Below are 18,107 nucleotides of genomic sequence, written 5' to 3' on the forward strand. Positions count from 1 at the left end.
ACCCTCTGCATTTCTTCCATCTGGCTGTTCCTGAGTTCTGTCCTTTTGTAAGAAACTGGTAATCCAGTGAGTAATCCTGAGTTCTGAGAGCTGTGTTAGTAAACTAATCAATCCCAGGGAGCGGCTTGTGGAATCCTCTGATTTCTAGTCAGTCAGTCAGAAGCACAGGTAACTTGGGCTGGGGACCGGTGTCTAAAAGTCAGGGGCAGGTCTTCTGGTAGGACGGAACCCTTAACCGGTGATGCTATTTCTGAATTGCGTGTCGGAATTGAGCTGAATTTTCATACACCCAACTGGTGTGGGGAGCTGAACATGAAACGCAACACAAGGTTTCCATCCCAAGACCCCGAGGTCATGACCTGAGCCAAAACCAAGAGTCAGACACTTAACCAACTGAGCCACCCAGGAGCACCTTAATTCTGTCCCTTTATCCTGCTTTGTTTTGTTTCCTTACAGCACTCATTACATATTCGTTTTTCTGTCTCCCTCCATAAAAGAATGCCTCCTCTATGGGTCCAGAGACTTGGTCTTATTCACTGCTGCATCCCCATGGCTTGGATTAGTACCTGGCATACAGTAGGTGCTCAGTAAATATTTGTTAATAATTGGGTAAATCCGTGCCTTTGCTCAAGCCACTCCCTCCACCTGGAATACCTTTCCTTCTCCTTCTTCCCTTTCCTAATGCCGCAGATCCCTTAAGACGAAAACCTAGCTCCTATTCCTCCAGGAAGCCCTCCATGACTGGCTGGGCTCTGGGCCGCTGGAAAGTGGCTTATTCCTGCCCTTCCTTCACCCCAGTACTCAATCTTAGGTATAGTTTAAGGTTCGTGCCAAGTAAAGATTGAGGTGGAGACAGAAGACAGAAGAGAACAGGCCTGCTTTATTGGCATTAAGGAGAGGAAAGGGCCCTCCACAGGCTCTAGGCCGGAGTGGAGCTGCAGGGAGGTCAGCCTGGATGCCGCATCACTTCTTCCACTCCTTCTTCTCATAGTCCCACTGGGAGGCCAGGCCTTGCACGGGGTTGCCCTTCATATCCAGGATACGCTGGAGCTGTTGGGCCTTCCACTCATCCGTCAGGGTGATGGGCTTCTTTGGAAACACTGCGGGGAAGGCACAGGGTGGGGGCAAGGGTGACTCAGGACCCTGCAAGTCCTCCACCCTGTCCCCCTGAGCCAGGGTCTCCAGTCACAGGGTTAGGATGCCCTGCGCTGAGGACCCCACTTCCACCCTGTCTGTCCCCCCACCAGACTTCCTGCTAAAGCTTCATTGCAGGGACCTCTAGGTTCTGGTCCCAGCTCTGCCTTTGACTCACTGGGAATTGGGCCAGGCTCCTTCCCCTTTCTGAGCCCGCTTCCTTACCTTATGGCCCAACGGAATAGGAGCACTGATTCAAATTACAACAATTACAAACTGAGTTTGCTCCCACCGACTGGAAAGGGCCCAGGATGAGACGGTTTCTTTTGCTTCCTAAGGGGGTTGGAAGTAGGAGGTGAGGAAACGGTGTTCACTTTAAAAATCTGAAGTGGGCAGTAGTTCACTAAAAGGCTGGGGCACTCAAGAGGCATTTTAGGTCTCTTGACGTGTGTTCATGAAGGACCGTGGGCCTCCCCACCCAGCTCAGACTTGACTTCCTGGTCCATCTGCTCTAAGGCTGACTCAGCTTGTCAGACCTCCTCACTGGGACTTCCTATCCTAGTGGGTGGGAAAGAAGGAAAAAATCTTTTTGTTTTGTAGATTTTATTTATCTGACAGACAAGAGATCACAAGTAGGCAGGGGGGGGGGGAGCAGGCTCCCCGCTGAGCAGAGAGCCCAATGTGGGGCTCGATCCCAGGACCTTGGGATCATGACCTGAGCCGAAGGCAGAGGCTTTAACACACTGAGCCACCCAGGTGCCCCAAGAAGGAAAAGATCTTTATGGTACCTGTCAGCACCAAGCACTGGGCTGGACTAGAATTTTTCCCAAAGTCTCCCTCATTTCTTCCTCATGCAAGGCAGAAATTCCCATCACACTCTCACAGAAGAAGAAAGGTGCTGTTGGAGGTGAAAAGCTGGGCACAGGCTGCCAGCTCTTCCCCAACATCCCTGTCCCTTCTGGAGCAGTGCTTCCTAAAGCTGAGTGGCCATCAGAATGACTTGGAGAGCTTGTTAAAACACAGATGGCTGGGCTCCCTCTCACAGTATCTGACTTAGTAGATCCAGGCTGGGGCTGAGAATTTGCATTTCTGAGCATTCCCAAATGATGACGTTGGTCCAGGGACCACACCTGGAGCATCACTCTTCCTTAGTCATAAGCCATTAGCTGGGCATGGGACCATGCTAAAAACTACATTTCCCAATTTCCTTTGTGGCTAGACATGGTCATGTGACCATTTCTAGCCAATAGGAGTTGAGCAGAAGGGATGTGAGCAACTTCTGGACCTTAAAGAGGAGGGGCATCCCTTGCCCTATTCTTGGCTGGAAGGTAGGCCTTCAAGGCTGGAGCTGAAGCGGCCATCTCATATGGCAAGAAGGAAGCCACGCAGCGAGAACAGCCGTGCAACACCTCAGAAGGAGCCTGACATTTCGGTCTCCATACTCTCCCTGGCCTTTTTTTGTGAGAGGAACAAAACTTGTATCTTGTTTAAGCTCTCCTATGTTGGAGACTCTGTGACGGAAAAACTAATGGTACAACAGCAATCAGTAACGGCTCCATTCATGATAATGTGCCAGGCACTGGCTTACAGCCATTAAATCCTCAAAAGAACCCTGTGATGTGGGCACTATTATTTTCATTTTACAGATGAAGGAATTGAGACCCAGAGAAGTAGAGCTCCTGCATCCCAACCCAGGCAGCCATGCTCTGCCCTTCACCCTGGAGGACTTTTCAAAACTCTGCAGATGAGTGCCAGGATAGTCGCCCTGTAAGAGCTGGGCTGGTGGCTCTGACCACAAGGGCACGGCCCAGGGCTGTAGCAAGGTGAGGGATTGCCACTCACCATAGACCCGCTGCCACCAAATCATCAGAGCTGTGAATCCAAAAAAGAAGAAAACACAGCCCATCACTGTCTTCCACTCGTTGGAGCGACGGTTCATCTCTGCGAAGGTCTCATGGAACTGAAGGCGGTACACTGGAGGCAGAGGAGGGGTGGGGAAGGAGGGGCCTCATGTGTATCCATTCCCAAGACCCTGGGCCAAGTCTTGGCCTCAGGGATCCCCAGCCTCCCCACTCTTGCAACAGAGGCTGTCCATTCAGCAAATTCTTTATTTTTTTTTTAATTTTATTTATTTATTTATTTGATAGAGAGAGGGAGATCACAAGTAGGCAGAGAGGCAGGCAGAGAGAGAGGGAAGCAGGCTTCCCGCTGAGCAGAGAGCTCGATGCGGGGCTCGATCCCAGGACCCTGAGATCATGACCTGAGCTGAAGGCAGAGGCTTAACCCACTGAGCCACCCAGGCGCCCCATTCAGCAAATTCTTATGGAGCATCCCCTTTAGGCAAAGCATGGCCAGGAGTAGGCTCCAAACATCAGAGTTGTTTAGGGGAACTTCTGGTGGGCAGGACACATCCCTCCCGTTTCCCAGGGTCAGGTCCCTGCCCTCCCACCCACCTTACCTGCCTTTCTGCTCCACCTCCCCACACCACTCAGTGATACCCAAGACAGTCCATGCTTTCCTGCTTCTGTATCTCTCCCCACGCTGTTCCCACTGCCAGGCGATACCCTCCTCCTCACCATTCAAGGCCAACCAGAACATGCCCTCCTCTGCAAGGTCCACCAGGATTCCATCTCTCTCTTTCGGGTCCTCACAACCCCCTGGACACACCTCACCCTAGACACATAGCCTGTGTTACAGTTTTCTGGGTCTGTGTCCATTCCCTCATTGAATTGGGAGCCCTAGGCCAATGGCAAGAACCATCAAAGTGATTCACTCCTGTGTCCCCAGCATCACCTAGCATCTGGCTGTGCACAAAGAGCTGACTGAATAAAAGAATAAACAAACAAATGATGAACTTCACCCCTCAGATCAGGTATTTGGGGATTTCTGGCTGTTTTGGGTAGCAGTCTTTCTCTCTTTCTCTTTCTTTCTTTCTTTTTAAGATTTTATTTATTTATATATTTACTTACTTATTTACTTATTTATTTTAGATAAATTAAATTTATTTTAGATAAATTAAATTTTAGAGAGAGGTGGGGGAGAGGTAGAGGGGAAAGGAGAGGGAGCGGGAATCTCAAGCAGCTGCAGGGCTCGATCTCACGACCCTAAGATCATGACCTCAGCATGGGAGGCTGTGACCTGACCCAAAACCAAGAGTTGGACCCTTAAGTGACTGAGCCACCCAGGTGCCCTTTTCGGAGTCACCGCCCAGCCCACTCTGCCCAGCCAGCCCCACCCTGACACCTACAGGCCACCTTCTCGGCGTGGCTCAGCTGGGTCCAGCTGCCCTTCTCCTTCTCCTTCAGGGCCCGCTGCTCAGCGTTGAGCTCTGTGCAGAAGGGCTCATCGGGCATGGGGTAGGAGCGCTGGGCATGGTAGTTGGTGTAGGGCGGCATCTTCCCCTCGCGGTGGGCTGCAGGGGCAATGGAAGAGCTGAGTTCAGGCTGCCCCTGGGCCATCCCAGCTCTCCCCACAATATTTGGGGGAGGGGAGAGGGCTGCATTTACTGAGCACTTACAGTGGGCCAAGAGCCATTCCCAGGCCTTTGGGGGAGCTGACTCATTTACTCCGCATCACTCTGAGCCCGGTTAGACTGTTCTCTCTCTGTTTTACAGATGGAGAAACTGAACAGCTAAGTGACTTGCTGAAACTCACAGAGCAAGAAGGAGCATGGCCAGAGCCATGATTCAGCCTCTTTGGCTTCAAATCTCATGCTCTCTGGTTGGATTGGACGTGAGGCGGGCATGTCAGGCAAAGGCGGACAAAGACCGAGTGAGATCAACCGAGATGGCAGACGTGGAACCACTTTGCAAGCTGTAGAGCGCTGTCCACGTGGCTCTGACCGGGGTCAAGGGCACACCTTTGGAGTCAGCTCAGTTTGAGCCCCAGTTCCACCCACCCCACCTCCAGCAGGCCCCTCGACCTCACTGTGCCTCAATGTCCTCCTCTGGAAAGTGGGGACAATAGGAGAAACTACCTCACCCTGCTGTGGGAAGATTCAAGGTACTATACTCCACAGGGCATACACAGGAGGCGCTCCCTAAGTTATACCGCTAGAGGTCGGTTTTCCTACTGGCTTCTTTTCCTGCAAGCTTTCCCTGCTGGCTAAGCCCTCAAGGGCTCCGCCTGGGTGTCCAGGAGGTCCAGAGCAAGGCTGGACACTGGGAGGGTCTCGATAAAGCTTGTGTTTATTGATACCAGAGATGCCCACACGGAAGGCATTGGTACTACCACCAGGACGGCATGGGACTGCTTTGGCCCTTTTAACATGCAGGTCTATGGGCCTCAGTTTGTTCATCTGAGAAATGGAGACAGTAACACAGCGTCTGCCATACATGGCTGTCGTGAAGTCTAAGTGTGTTAATCTGTGTGAAATGTTGATCACAACTTGGAGTACATAGTAAGGCCTCAATAACTGTTATCTGTTGTTATTCCGGGTCCAGAAGGCCCTTCTGTTGTTTGGTTGAAGTCTCTCCTGCTTTAGGTGCCTTTTTTCTAACTAGCATCTGGAAAGGAGATGCCAGGTCCTGTCAGTACCCTCTGCTTCAGGACACAAAAGCCTTAGGCGCCTGAGGTTTGGGGGTTCAGGCCCTGAGGAAGCTTCGAATGGAAGGGGTGCTGTCAAATGTGAGCTGCATGTCCTGGAGGCATGTGGTCCAGGACGGAGGAGTGGGACTGTGGGAAATGGTCTGGAGCAGGCCCAGAGCAGCCTGAAGGCAGGAGCCCACCCCTAGCCTCAGAGTTGGTCAGGGGTGGGCGTGGAGGTCTTACCGGCGCTTCCTGGGCCGTGGGTCCCCCGCATCCCAGGTCCTGTTTTCCTCCGCACCAAGCTCCAGGCAGCTCTGAAGAACATCTGTGTGTGTGTGTGTGTGTGTGTGTGTATGTGAGCCCTGCCCACGTAGCCCACACAGAGAAACCCTTTTTCACAGGTGTTATGATGGTAAGTTTCCAGAACTTCAAGGTCACCCTCATGCCCCTGACTCTTGTACTTTTGTCTGCTATCCCTAAGGAGGTGGGTGGGGATCCTAGACATTTGGAACCTCCCTCCTGGGACCTCAATTAACCTTCCAAGAAATGGGAGGAGGCCTAACTTCTGAGGGAGGGCCTCAGCAGGGAGGGGCTGAGGGGCCTGGGCCAGGCCAAGCTGGGAACCCTCCCTCAGTGGTTTGCTCCCCCTCCCAAAGGAAACTGAGCTGGGCTCCAGGTAGGGAGGGAGCAGGTCCCACAGCTACCTCTTTTCCTCACAGGGCCATCTGCCAAGGTTTCTGCACAGAAGGTCTGGCCCCCAATCCTTCTCCGCTAATTGGCTGCCTACGTGCTCACAGAGCCTGCTCCGCTGAATCTGGTGGGGGCAGAGGGGGGGTGGCCCACAGGCTGAGCCCAGCCCCCTACTCCCAGGAAAGTCTCAGGGTTTGGCATCTGAGGGCGGTTGGGGTGGGTCGGGGGAGGATTTGGGGGAGAATTTAGAGGAGGATAAGGACGAACTGGGTCAGAGGGAGGAAAAGGAGCACACATCTTGGGAGAGGAGGGGAGTATCCCACTTCTGGAAAGAAAAAGGGCCCCTCACATCAGGGGAGAGCGAGGAGCACCCAATAATTAGAGACAAGGAGGGACTGTACCATGTGTTGAGAGGGGACCCCCACATCTGGGAAGGAAGGTCTCCCTGTCATTGATAAGTAGGTGGGGGAGCCCCACATATAGGGAAAGGGAAAGAGTAATCTACATCCAGAGAAAGAGATGGCGTCCCACGCGCAGAAAGAAGCTAATTCCTGAGAAGTCCTTGACTCTGAGCCGCCAGAAACCCCCTGACCCTCTCCGATGGCAGGAACCACTCGGGCTCTGACTGGTGACGAAAGTTCAGGTCCAAACCCCATCCCTTACCCGCGGGGCTCCTGCAGCCAGGCTCTCCCACCCACTCACTCACCTCGCGGCTCAGCGCCGAGGGCAACTTGGGTCCGCAGAGCGAGTAACGGAGACTGGGCCCGCAGAAGGACCAGAGCGCGGGGCGCCCGCCCCCGGGCCCGCCCCACTGCCTTTCCCAAGGCCAACCCCTGTGTGGGAACGTCCTGCCTCGGCGGGGCGTGGGAGCGCCCAACCCGCGTCCCTGGGGGCGCCCCGGCCCCCTGCCTGGGGAGGGACACTGCAGAGTGATTCTTCTCCTCAATTTCTCCGCCCACGGGGGTCCTGTCTCTAGACACCCCCCAGCCGGCAGCGACGGGGACTTAGGGGGCGGTGTGTCCTGGGCCGGCCCAGCCATCGGAGTCTGTTAGTGGGAGTTGCTGATCACCCTGCCTCCGCACCTTTGTTCATTGCCGTTCTTCGCGCTTGGGATGCTTTCTGAGGGACTTGGCAGACCCAAGTGGCCAACTTTCCACCCCTGCTCTGGGAAGCCCACAAGTATGTAGAATCTGGGAGCTGGTCTGTGGTGTACCACCTCACTCCCATGCCCCCCATACACGCAGAGGATGTGAAAAAAGCCTCCCTCTGGTGTTTGAATCTTAGCTGTGTGGCCCTCAACAAATGGCCTTTTTTTTTTTTTTTTTAAGATTTTATTTATTTATTTGTCAGAGAGAGAGGGAAAGCACAAGCAGGGGGAGCAGCAGGCAGAGGGAGAAGCAGGATTTCTGCAAGGAGCCAGATGTGGGACTCGATCCCAAGACTTTAAGGCTATGACCTGAGAGAAAGGCAAGCACTTCACCAACTGAGCCACCTAGGCATCCCAAACGGCCTAATTTCTGAGTTCTTGTTTTATTTTCTAGAAAAGGGAGCTGATATAGCTGTTGTAAAGACTAAATAAGTCAACAGAAAAGGTCAAGTATGTTTACTCGAGAATTATTTATTAAGAGTGTCTGTTGCTTACCAAGTTAAGTGCTTGGGGATATAGAGCCAAACAAAACCAAAACAACCCCTGACCTTTTAGGGCTCACAATCCAGTTCCAAGCAGAAAGGCCTGTGCAAAAGCCCAGAGGCCGAAAAACATAGGTGTGTTCAGAGAACAGAGAAAGGCTGTCTTGGCCTGAGTGTGATAGGCAAAGAAGAGAGTTGGAAAGGGGCTGGACCTCATAGGCGATTGTATGGATCTTAGATTTTATTTTATTTTATTTTTTAAGTATTCTATTTCTTTATTTGTCAGAGTAGGCAGAGAGGCAGGCAGAGGGAGAAGCAGGCTCCCCGCTGAGCAAGGAGCCCAACGTGGGCCTTGATCCCAAGACCACGGGATCATGACCTGAGCTGAAGGCAGATGCTTAAACAACTGAGCTGCCCAGGCATCCCTTAGATTTTATTTTAAAGATGGGAGGCCACCAGAGGTAAGTATGGGAGTGATATGGTTAAATGGAACAGAGCATGAGTTTAGGAAATGTGGTGTGGGATTGTTAAACTAATGGTGGACTGATGAGTGAAGGCTGTGGGTCCCTTCTGTGGCCTGCGTCCACAGCTTTCTATGTCTGCCAGCCCTGGGCCTATGAGATGCGTGCCTACCTGTCCTGTGAGGCCACAGGGACCCACTCTAGCCAGTGTCTGGATGGAGGGGCTTAATCCCCAGTGGGCAGATGAGCCTAGAAGGGCGGAGACTCAGGGAAAGTGCTAGAGAGACTCTAGGGCAGGCAGGAAGTACATCTTCATTCTGAACTTCAGCAACAGACACAAAGTCGTGAGAAGGCAGTGTGGGAGTCTCCTGGATCTCCACGACATGAAACCCTCAGCTCCTAGGACTGGCCACGGCTACTTCTGGAAGCCACTCCTCCCTCTTCCCCATGACCAAGGGAATTTCAATTTGAGACACCCCCCCAAGAGGACAACCTTACCTCTTGGATGCTGACCAGGATGTCCTGAAGAGTAGCCCTATGGACAAAGGACAAGGGAAGATGATCCTCAGGCAAACTGAGGGGAGCAGCCTTAAGTCTTATCAGACCTTTCCAGGGGCAGGTGGGCATTGGTGGCACTGGAGTGAGCGGCTGATGTGTAGGCTCTGCTGCTGCCATGCTGATGGTCAAGCTGTGCCATTTCTGGGCCTCAGTTTCCCCTCACAGAGCTTTGCAAGGAAAGGCATTTGGGGAATGTGACCCTCTGTTCTGCCCTGCCTTCTCCCACCACCGCCCTTCCGCCCCTCCTGCCTCTGGGGAACCCTAGGCCCCAGATGCTGGGTGAAGCTATGATAAGGAACATCTGTAGGAGAAGCCGATCCTGGGCTGAGAATGAGGAGATGGAGATAGGCCTCAGGCAGCTCAAAATTGATTAATAAGGTGGCACAACCCCTTGCAGGGCAATGGTCCTGAACCTGGAAATAGGCAGGCTCCCCCATAAGGCAGGCCACTCAGGGGGCCCTGGCCATGCAGCAGGGGTCTTCCCTGAGAACCTTGGAGGGCACTAGAAAGGAGGGGCTCCCGATGGCGCATTGCAGGCTAGTTACTGCGATAGACCCCACAAGGAAATGCAGGTTGAGAGTGCAAAAACAGCAGGGATGGGAGGTGAGAGGAATCTGTCCCTTTCCCACTGGCCTCGCTGCTGACCGTTCAGTGGGAGGCTACAGAAAGGGGCTTTCACTCATTTTCTCAGATCCAGAGAGCCCCCGAGATTCTGCCAACACAAAAGACCTGAGCCACTGGCCTCAGCATCCTGCTGGTAGGACCCCTCGACCCCTACTGCCCCCCCAGCCTATTCAGGCTCTGGACAGGACCCACCTCCAGGACCCAGCCCAGAGAGAATACTGAGGAAGACCTAGGCCTCACGCAGGACCAGAAGGCGCAAATAGAAAAGGTGTTGGACAAAACGTCGGGGACCCCACCCCCACCTCTTGAATAAGGGGAGGTCTGGGACGGAAGGGACAGGGCAGTCGGAGTCTAGGACAGCGGCGGGAGGGGGGGGCGGTTCAGTGGAGCGAGGGTGAGAGAGACTTACACTCAGGGGTGGGAACTGTAGTGTAAGAACTGGGCCCGGGAACAAGGGGAAAACGGAGGCACAAAGGGTTTGGAGTTAGTTGGGCCAGCCAGGTGAACAGGGAAGGCATGGTCAGGATTGGAGGGCGAGGCCTTTCCAGGTCTCCTGCAGGAAGGCAGGCTAAGCGCAAGGGCCTGGGATTCCAGAACCCTGAGGCCTTAGGGGGACAGGATGCCCAGGCGGCAGCGCAGGATCAGAGAATGTCACAGGAAGACCCATAGCTCCACGTGCCAGTCCAGAAAGCACTTCCGCAACTGTGGGCAGGCGGGCCGGGTCATAACCAAAGCTGAACCAGGACTGCCACGGAGAAGGCCACTAATGGCGGGCATCTCGGCCCTGCGAACGACGCCCTGTGTGGATTTCGCTGGGATGGGAAGGGACCGTTGGCCTGCAGGCGGAGGAACCCTCCTTCAGGCGGGTGTGACCTCTCTGCACCGCTCCTGCCCCAGAGCCGAAGCCTCCCGAGGAGGGCCCGGTGCTGAGGGTAGGACCTGGCTGGTGAAAGCCCGGAAGCAACGGCAACTGGCCCTCCACCTTGCACATGAAATGCGCGAAGTTCCCAGCGTTCAGCGGAAGAGGAATTTTTTGCCCAGCTGCGGGAGCTCCGTTTGAGGCCAACCCCTCTGCCTGTCACTCCTGACCCCTTAGCCCCGCCCCGGAGGTGTCAGTCCTCTCGTCCCGCCCACAAGCGGTCCTTCCTCCAGGTCTCGCCACCTGCCCTGTCACTCATACACTCATACTACGCGACGTACGTCCCGCGTCTCCTTTCCCGGCCTCGAGCTGCGGGTCACCCCTATCCAGCCCCTCGGATGATCTTTGTGCCCCCTTCCAGCAGGGCTCCACCTGGCGGCCCAGCGCGCCGCCATCTTCAGCCCGACCCTGAACTGTCAGTCACTGCCAGCCCCGCCCAGCCCGGCGGGCCTTCCGGGCTTTACCGGGCCGCTGGCCTCGCCCCTACCCTGAGAGGCTCCGCCTCCATCGCTCGGTAGCCGGCCATCCGGGCCCTGTCAGTGCGTCTGGCCCTCCTTCACAAGCCACGCTAAACCCTTGCCCTGGCCTCAGCCCTGCTCTTTCAGTCCTCTCCGGCCCCCCCGCGCGGCGACCGCCTCCACTCCCTCGCCCTGCCCCAGCTGTCATCTTGCTCGGCGCCTCACGCTCCAGCCCCCTCCTTGTCCTTCACTGAGGCCCCGCCCACAGCCCCCCTGACCCGCCCCCGAAGCCCTGCCCCGACCGTCCTCCTCTCTCCTCTCTGGCGCACGCCCTCTCTAGCCCCACCCTGTCGGTCCCCCGGGCCCGCCCCCGGCCCGCTCAGGTCTGGCGTGGCAGACTGTAGGGAAACAGGGCGGAGACCCGCGCAGAAGGCGGTGGACGCGGCGGAGGTGGCTCCAGCGCGGGACTGGCTCTGACCGCGGGAGGGGAGCCGGGAGGCCTCTCGCCCCCAGCGGGAAAAGGGGGTGAGGGTTCGTCAGAATTTGCTGCTCTGAAACCCCGGGGACTGGGTCCTCATCACCATCCCCTCACCTGGGCAAATATATGCAAACGCCAGGCAGACGACCCCCTAGCTAATATCTGGGGTGGTGAAGCTGGGCCCCCCCGGAGGCCCACGTCTAGGATTCTAGTTCCTGTCCATCCTCTAATGGTTTCAGTCCCTCTTCCCCGCTTTCCCTCACCCCACCCCTCCATGGCCTCTGTTTCCACATCTTCACAATGTCAGTCAGACCCAATTCTGCTTATGGGCTGTGAGGGCTAATGCCATGGTCTGAGCCGGGATTCTCCCAGAGGCGCCCACACCACTGACGTATCAGCCAAGCTGTGGACAGAGCTATGGGTGGGGTGGCCACTGCCTCAGAGCAGAGCAGCAGCGTCACCACCAGGAAATTGTCTACCTTGGGAAAGGGCTAAGGTGGTGGGACCCTAGGGGCTTAGGGGGTCAGCCCAGTCCCGAGGTAGGCACAGATCCCTGCAGATCCTGCTCTGGGGCTCCACGCTAACCTAGAATGGTTTGCAGCTTCTGCCCGGGGTCTTTCAGGGCCTTCTATACCACAGACCAAACAGGGTGCATAGAGCAGGGGGAGGGTCCTGGCCAAATCCCAAGACCTGGGCCCTTGTCTTCTCTGAGACATAACTGGCTCATGGGCATAGCCATATGGCCTCCCGATGTGTGGCCCAGGCATTTGTGGGGACAGCCTCATGGCCTCCTCAAACTTTCATTGGCACCCACTGGCCTCCCAGTATACTCCTTGGCCTGATGTTCAAGGTCTCCCTGCCAAGCTTTCCAAACACAACTCCCCCATCAGCCTCTCCTCTCCTACCGTGCCCCTGCCATGTTGCCCTTAACTCTTGGAACACACTCTGCTCTTGCCCGCAGCAGGGCCTCTGTAACCACTCTCCCCTCTGCTGCCACGCTCTTCTCGCAAGAACGAGACTCGTTTATCCCCACTCTCATGTTCCCATGTGAGAAAGTTTTACTGGCCCAGCATGCACAGACCAAGCTATGCTCCACAAACAAGTTTGTCAGTACTTGTGGGCCTCAACTATAGCTCCCGTTCCACTTGGCTCTATTCACAATGTGACCTTGACACTCCTGCTATCAAGGAAGTGGGATCTATGTCTGCGTTCCTTGCAACGGCCTTAGACGTAGAACATGGTGAACATGATGCTCTGTGACCTCCAAAGCTAGATCCTGTAAGCACCACGTACTGATGCAGGACACAGTTTTCAAACCGAGCTATGCTGGGAAGAAGCCAGATCAGCCCACGTGGAGAGAACATACAGAGAGGTCATCTGTAGGCGTTCTGGTTGGCAGACCAGCTTCGGTGCCTGCCCACAGCCAGCCTCAGCTTCTAGTCATGCACATCTCCAGATGATGCCAGCCCCCAGCCATCACGGGCTCCCTTGGCCACCAAGTCTTCCCAGCTGAAGCCCCAAACACTGACTCAGAGATGAGTCATCTCTGCTGTGACCTTTCTCAGTTCCTGCCTACAGGATACAACAGGGTCAGACATTGCTTTACAGACTGAGTTTTCAGGTGTATTTTTTTTTTATATAAAAATACTTATTTATTGAGGCGCCTGGGTGGCTCAGTGGGTTAAGCCTCTGCCTTCGGCTCAGGTCATGATCTCAGGGTCCTGGGATCAAGCCCCGCATCAGGCTCTCTGCTCAGCGGGGAGCCTGCTTTCCCCTCTCTCTCTGCCTCTGCCTACTTGTGGTCTCTGTCAAATAAATAAATAAAATCGTAAAAAAAAAAAAAACAAACTTATTTATTCACATTATCCCTACACCCAACATGGCGCTGGAACTCAGCACCCTGAGCTAAGAGTTGCGCGCTCTTCCTACTGAGTCAGCCAGATGCCCCTCAGGCGGTTTATGGGCAGTAGTAACTGTAACAGGAATCGAATGTTATTTTGATTTCCATGTACTTGACCCCTCATGTGATGCAGCTGTTTTAGAACTTAGGCAAGAAAGAGGATGTTAAGTATTGATACCCCAGGCCCAACCATTATCTTCTGAGTTTCAGCCCAAACATCACCTCCAAGAGACTATCCCTGATGTTATGGAAAGTGCCATTCCTCATCAGTCTACATCTATTTTTTCCCCAGCACTTTTTGTTTCCCAAAAGTACACACAGAAACTCAGAGCCTTTGTGGCCTGCGTAGGCCTGCCTACAAACCAGGCCTGTTCCCTCACGTTCCTCCACTTCCAGGACTGGGATGAAGTGGGATATGGTGGTGCCATGACTGAACGTTTGGGTCCCCTCAAAATTCATATGTTAAACACAACCCCCACTGCACTGGCATTTGGAGGTGAAGCCTCCGGAAGGTGATGAGTCCTGAGGGTGGAAACCTCATGAAAGGGATTAGGACCCTTACAAAAGAGATCCCAGAGTGTTTCCTCTTCCCCTCTGCCCTGTGAGGTTGCAATTAAGAAGCCTACTGTCTATGAACAGGGAAGCCGGCTCTCATCAAATATGCTATCTGCCAGCACCTTGATCTTGGACTTCCAGCTTCTGGAACTGTGAGGAACAAATGTCTGTTGTATGTAAGCCCTATGGTATCTATGGTATTTTGTGAGAGCAGCCTGATTGGACTAAGACAGGCTGTTAGATTGATACCCCACAATTTCATTTTTATGGGTGCTATTGTAAATGCTACTTTAAAACATTTCCGCTTTACAGTTGTTCACTGCTATTATATAGAAATGCAATTGACTTTTGTATGTTGACCTTAGAACCTATGACCCTATAAAATTCATTTATTGGTTCTATTTGTTTGCTGGGGCTGCCATAACAAAATACCATAGACTGGGCAGCTAAAACAGGAGAGATGTATTGTCTCACAGTGCTGGAAGCTAGAAGTCCAAAATCAAGGTGTCCACAGATTTGCTTCCTTCTGGCATCTGTGAGGAAAAGCCTCCTTGGTTTATGGCTGGTTGTCTTCTTCTGGTGCCTCTTATCTTTGTCTATGAGGGTCTCTGTGTCCAAATTCCCCCTTTTTATAAGGAGACCTGTCGTAATGATCTTTCAAGACCCAGCTTTTGGTTTCAACATTTCTCCTTGTCCAGTATCATTGATTTCTGCTCCTGATTTCTGCTCCTGTGAACTTGATTTGCTTTTTCTTTTTGTGGTTCCTGAAGGTGGAAGCTTGTATTATTGATTTGAGACCCTCTTTTCTCATATAAGTATTTAATGCCATAAAAATTCACTCTTAGCTCTATTTTAGTTGCCTCTAACAAATTTTGTTACATTACATTTTCATTTTAATTTGGCTCAAAACATTTTCTAATTTCTCTTGGAAACTTCTCTGACCCACGGGTTATTTAGAAGTGTGTTGTTAAGTTTCCAAATATTTGGGTTTTTTTCCAGATATCTTTCAGTTCCTGATTCTTAATTTAATTGCTCTATGATCAGAGACTATATTCTGTATCATTTAAATTTTTAAACATTTGTTCAATATAAAAGACCCAGAGCTCCCTGCTCAGTGGGGATGCTTCTCCTTCTCTGTCTGCTCCTCCCTGCTCTGATCATGTTCTCCCTCTCTCTCTCTCTCTCTCAAATAAATAAATAAAATCTTTAAAAAATAAAGATTTTTTTAAAAAGATTTTAAAATCTTTTTTTTTTTTTTAAAGATTTTATTTTTTTATTTGAGAGAGAGACAGTGAGAAAGAGCATGAGCAAGGAGAAGGTCAGAGAGTGAAGCAGACTCCCCATGGAGCTGGGAGCCTGATGTGGGACTCGATCCTGGGACTCTAGGATCACGCCCTGAGTCGAAGGCAGTCGTCCAACCAACTGCGCCACCCAGGCGTCCCTAAAATCTTTTTAAAAAGGATTTTTAAAAAAAAAATCTCCTGGAATCGAGCCCCGCATCGGGCTCTTTGCTCAGCGGGGAGCCTGCTTCCTCCTCTCTCTCTGCCAGCCTCTCTGCCTACTTGTGATCTCTGTCAAATAAATGAATAAAATCTTTTAAAAATAAATAAATAATAAAAATCTTTAATAAAGAAATAAAATAAAAGGCCCATAATATTGTCTGCCTTGGTGAATGTCCCATGTGTACTTGAAAAGAATGTGTTCTGTGCTACTATTAGGTCAGTTTCTCTATAAATGTCAATTAGGTCAAGTTCACTGGAAGTGTTGCTCAGACCTTTCATATTTTTGCTAAATTACTGTTTTATCAGTTACTGAACAAGGAACATTGATATCCACAAGTATAACTGTGACTTTATTTATTTTCTCAGATTTTTAAAAAAGATTTTATTTATTTATTTATTTGAGAGAGAGAGAGAGAGAGAGCATAAGCAGGGAGGAGGGGCAGAGGGTGAGAGAAACAGACACCCCCGCTGAGCAGGGTGCCCTTGATCCCAGGGTGCTGGAATCATGACCTGAGCTGAACTCAGATGCTTAACCAACGGAGCCACCCAGGCGCCCCCTCTTTTTTCAGATCCATCAGTTCTTGCCTTACATATTTAGGAGTTTTGTTGATAAGCACAGACACACTCAGGATTGTCGTGTCTTCTTGGTGAATTAACACCCCCCCTTTTTAAAAGATTTTTATTTCTTTATTTGAGGGAGAATGAAAGAGAGAGAGCACAAGCAGGGTGAGGAGCAGAGGAAGAAGGAGAAGCAGACTCCCAGTGAGTGGGGAGCCCCATATGGGGCTCAATCCCAGGACCCCGGGACCATGACCAGAGCCGAAGGCAGACACTTAACCTACTGAGCCACCCAGGTTCCCCTGAATTAACCCTTTAATCATTATATAATGTCCTCTTTATCCTTGGTGATTTTTCTAGTTTTGAATTCTGCTTTGTCTGTTATTAATATAGGCACTTCAACTTCTTTTAAAAATTGTGGTTCCATGGTGTATTTTTCTCCATCCTTCTTTTAATCTACCCATATAATTATATTTAAAGTGGGTTTTGTGTGGGCAGAGTATAGTTAGGTCTTGCTTTTTTTTTTTTTTAACTTTAATCCAATGATTGCTGTCTTTTAATTGGTGCATTTATGTAATAATTAGTATGTTTATGCAATTATTGAAGTGCAAATTTAGGTCTGGTAGGTTATTCTTTTTTTTAAGTTTTTTTTTTTTTTTAAGATTTTATTTATTTATTTGGCAGGCGGAGATCACAAATAGGCAGAGAGGCAGGCAGAGAGAGAGGGGGAAGTAGGCTCCCTGCTGAGCAGAGAGCCCGATGCGGGGTTTGATCCTAGGACCCTGAGATCATGACCTGAGCCAAAGGCAGAGGCTTAACCCGCTGAGCCACCAAGGCGCCCTAAGTTTTTATTTTTAAGTAATCTCTATACCCAGTGTGGAGCTTGAACTCACAGCCCTGAGAACAAAGGTCCCACACTTGTGCCTGGGTGGTTCAGTGGTTAAGCCTCTGCCTTTGGCTCAGGTCATGGTCTCAGGATCCTGGGATCAAGCCCTGAGTTGGGCTCTCTGCTCAGCGAGGAGCCTGCTTCCCCCACCTCCCCGCCTGCTTGTGATCTCTCTCTCTCTGTCAAATAAATAAATAAAATCTTAAAAAAATAAAAAGAAGAAGAAGAATGTCAGTTAAGAGAAAAAGGCCCACACTCCACTGACTGAGCCATCCAGGTGCCTGTACCTACTTAACTTTTGACAGTCTATTATTGCTACTAATTAAGGACTTCAAGTAAAACATAGAAATTTTACAACCACTTGGGTGCCTTTACCTTCTCTCTTCGTGTTTTAGCTGTCATACATATTACATCTACATTCACTGAAACACCCCAGAAAATGCTTGCAAAGAAAATGTATGTGTGTGTGTGTGTGTGTATATTTTTTTCCCCCTAAGGCATATATATTTTAAAGAATCTGAAAGGAGAGGCACCTGGATGGCTCTGTTGGTTACGATTCTGACTCTTGATCTCAGCCCAGGTCTTGATCTCAGGGCCTTGAGTTCAAACCCCACACTGGGCTCCACATTGAGTGTGGAGCCGACTTAAAAAAAATAGCAATAGGGGCACCTGCGTGTCTCAGTGGGTTAAAGCCTCTGCCTTCAGCTCAGGTCATGATCCCAGGGTCCTGAGATCGAGCCCCACATCAGTCTCTCTGCTCAGCGGGGAGCCTGCTTCCTCCTCTCTCTTTGCCTGCCTCTCTGCCTCCTTGTGACCCACCAACCCTCCATCAAATAAATAAGTAAATAAAATCTTCAAAAAAAAAAAACAATAAAAAAGAGAGAATTTGGAAAAAAAAAGAGAGAATTTGGCAGGAGAAATAGAATCTATTATATTTACTCATCTCTTCATCTTTTTGTTGATTTTTTTTGCCTTTTTTTTTTTTTTTATTCCTGAAGTACCAAGTTTCCCTCTGAAATCACATCCTTTTAGCCAGAAGAATTTCCTTTAGCGTTCTTTTAGAGAAAACTCACTGATGATAAATTCTCTTAGTTTCCTTCACTGACAGGGTCTTTATTTTGCTCTCATTCCCGAATGAATATTTTTACCAGATGTAGAATTGCGGGTTGACCACTTTTTTCCTTTCACCACTTTAAAGAGGCTGTTCCACTGTCTTCTGGTCTCCATG

At 51.3% G+C, this 18,107-nt stretch overlaps 1 protein-coding gene across 2 annotated transcripts; it reads right to left on the reverse strand.

Annotated features, from left to right (window-relative positions):
- Positions 1–860: 860 nt before the first annotated feature.
- Positions 861–7,175, reverse strand: LOC122915598. Of its 2 annotated transcripts, none has more exons than XM_044262350.1 (5): positions 7,058–7,175; positions 5,905–5,975; positions 4,382–4,546; positions 2,977–3,108; positions 861–1,100 (listed from the first exon to the last, which is right to left on the reverse strand). In XM_044262350.1, the coding sequence occupies exons 2-5, from the start codon at positions 5,933–5,935 to the stop codon at positions 964–966; spliced, it is 465 nt and encodes a 154-aa protein (XP_044118285.1). In that variant the 5' UTR covers positions 5,936–5,975; positions 7,058–7,175; the 3' UTR covers positions 861–963. The 2 variants fall into 2 exon arrangements, with proteins under 2 accessions (XP_044118285.1, XP_044118284.1); XM_044262349.1 differs by having other exon boundaries at positions 5,905–5,986; positions 7,058–7,174.
- Positions 7,176–18,107: the final 10,932 nt, after the last annotated feature.

This window comes from Neovison vison, chromosome 8 (assembly GCF_020171115.1).
Source record: "Neovison vison isolate M4711 chromosome 8, ASM_NN_V1, whole genome shotgun sequence".
NCBI classification, from domain to species: Eukaryota; Metazoa; Chordata; class Mammalia; order Carnivora; family Mustelidae; genus Neogale; species Neogale vison.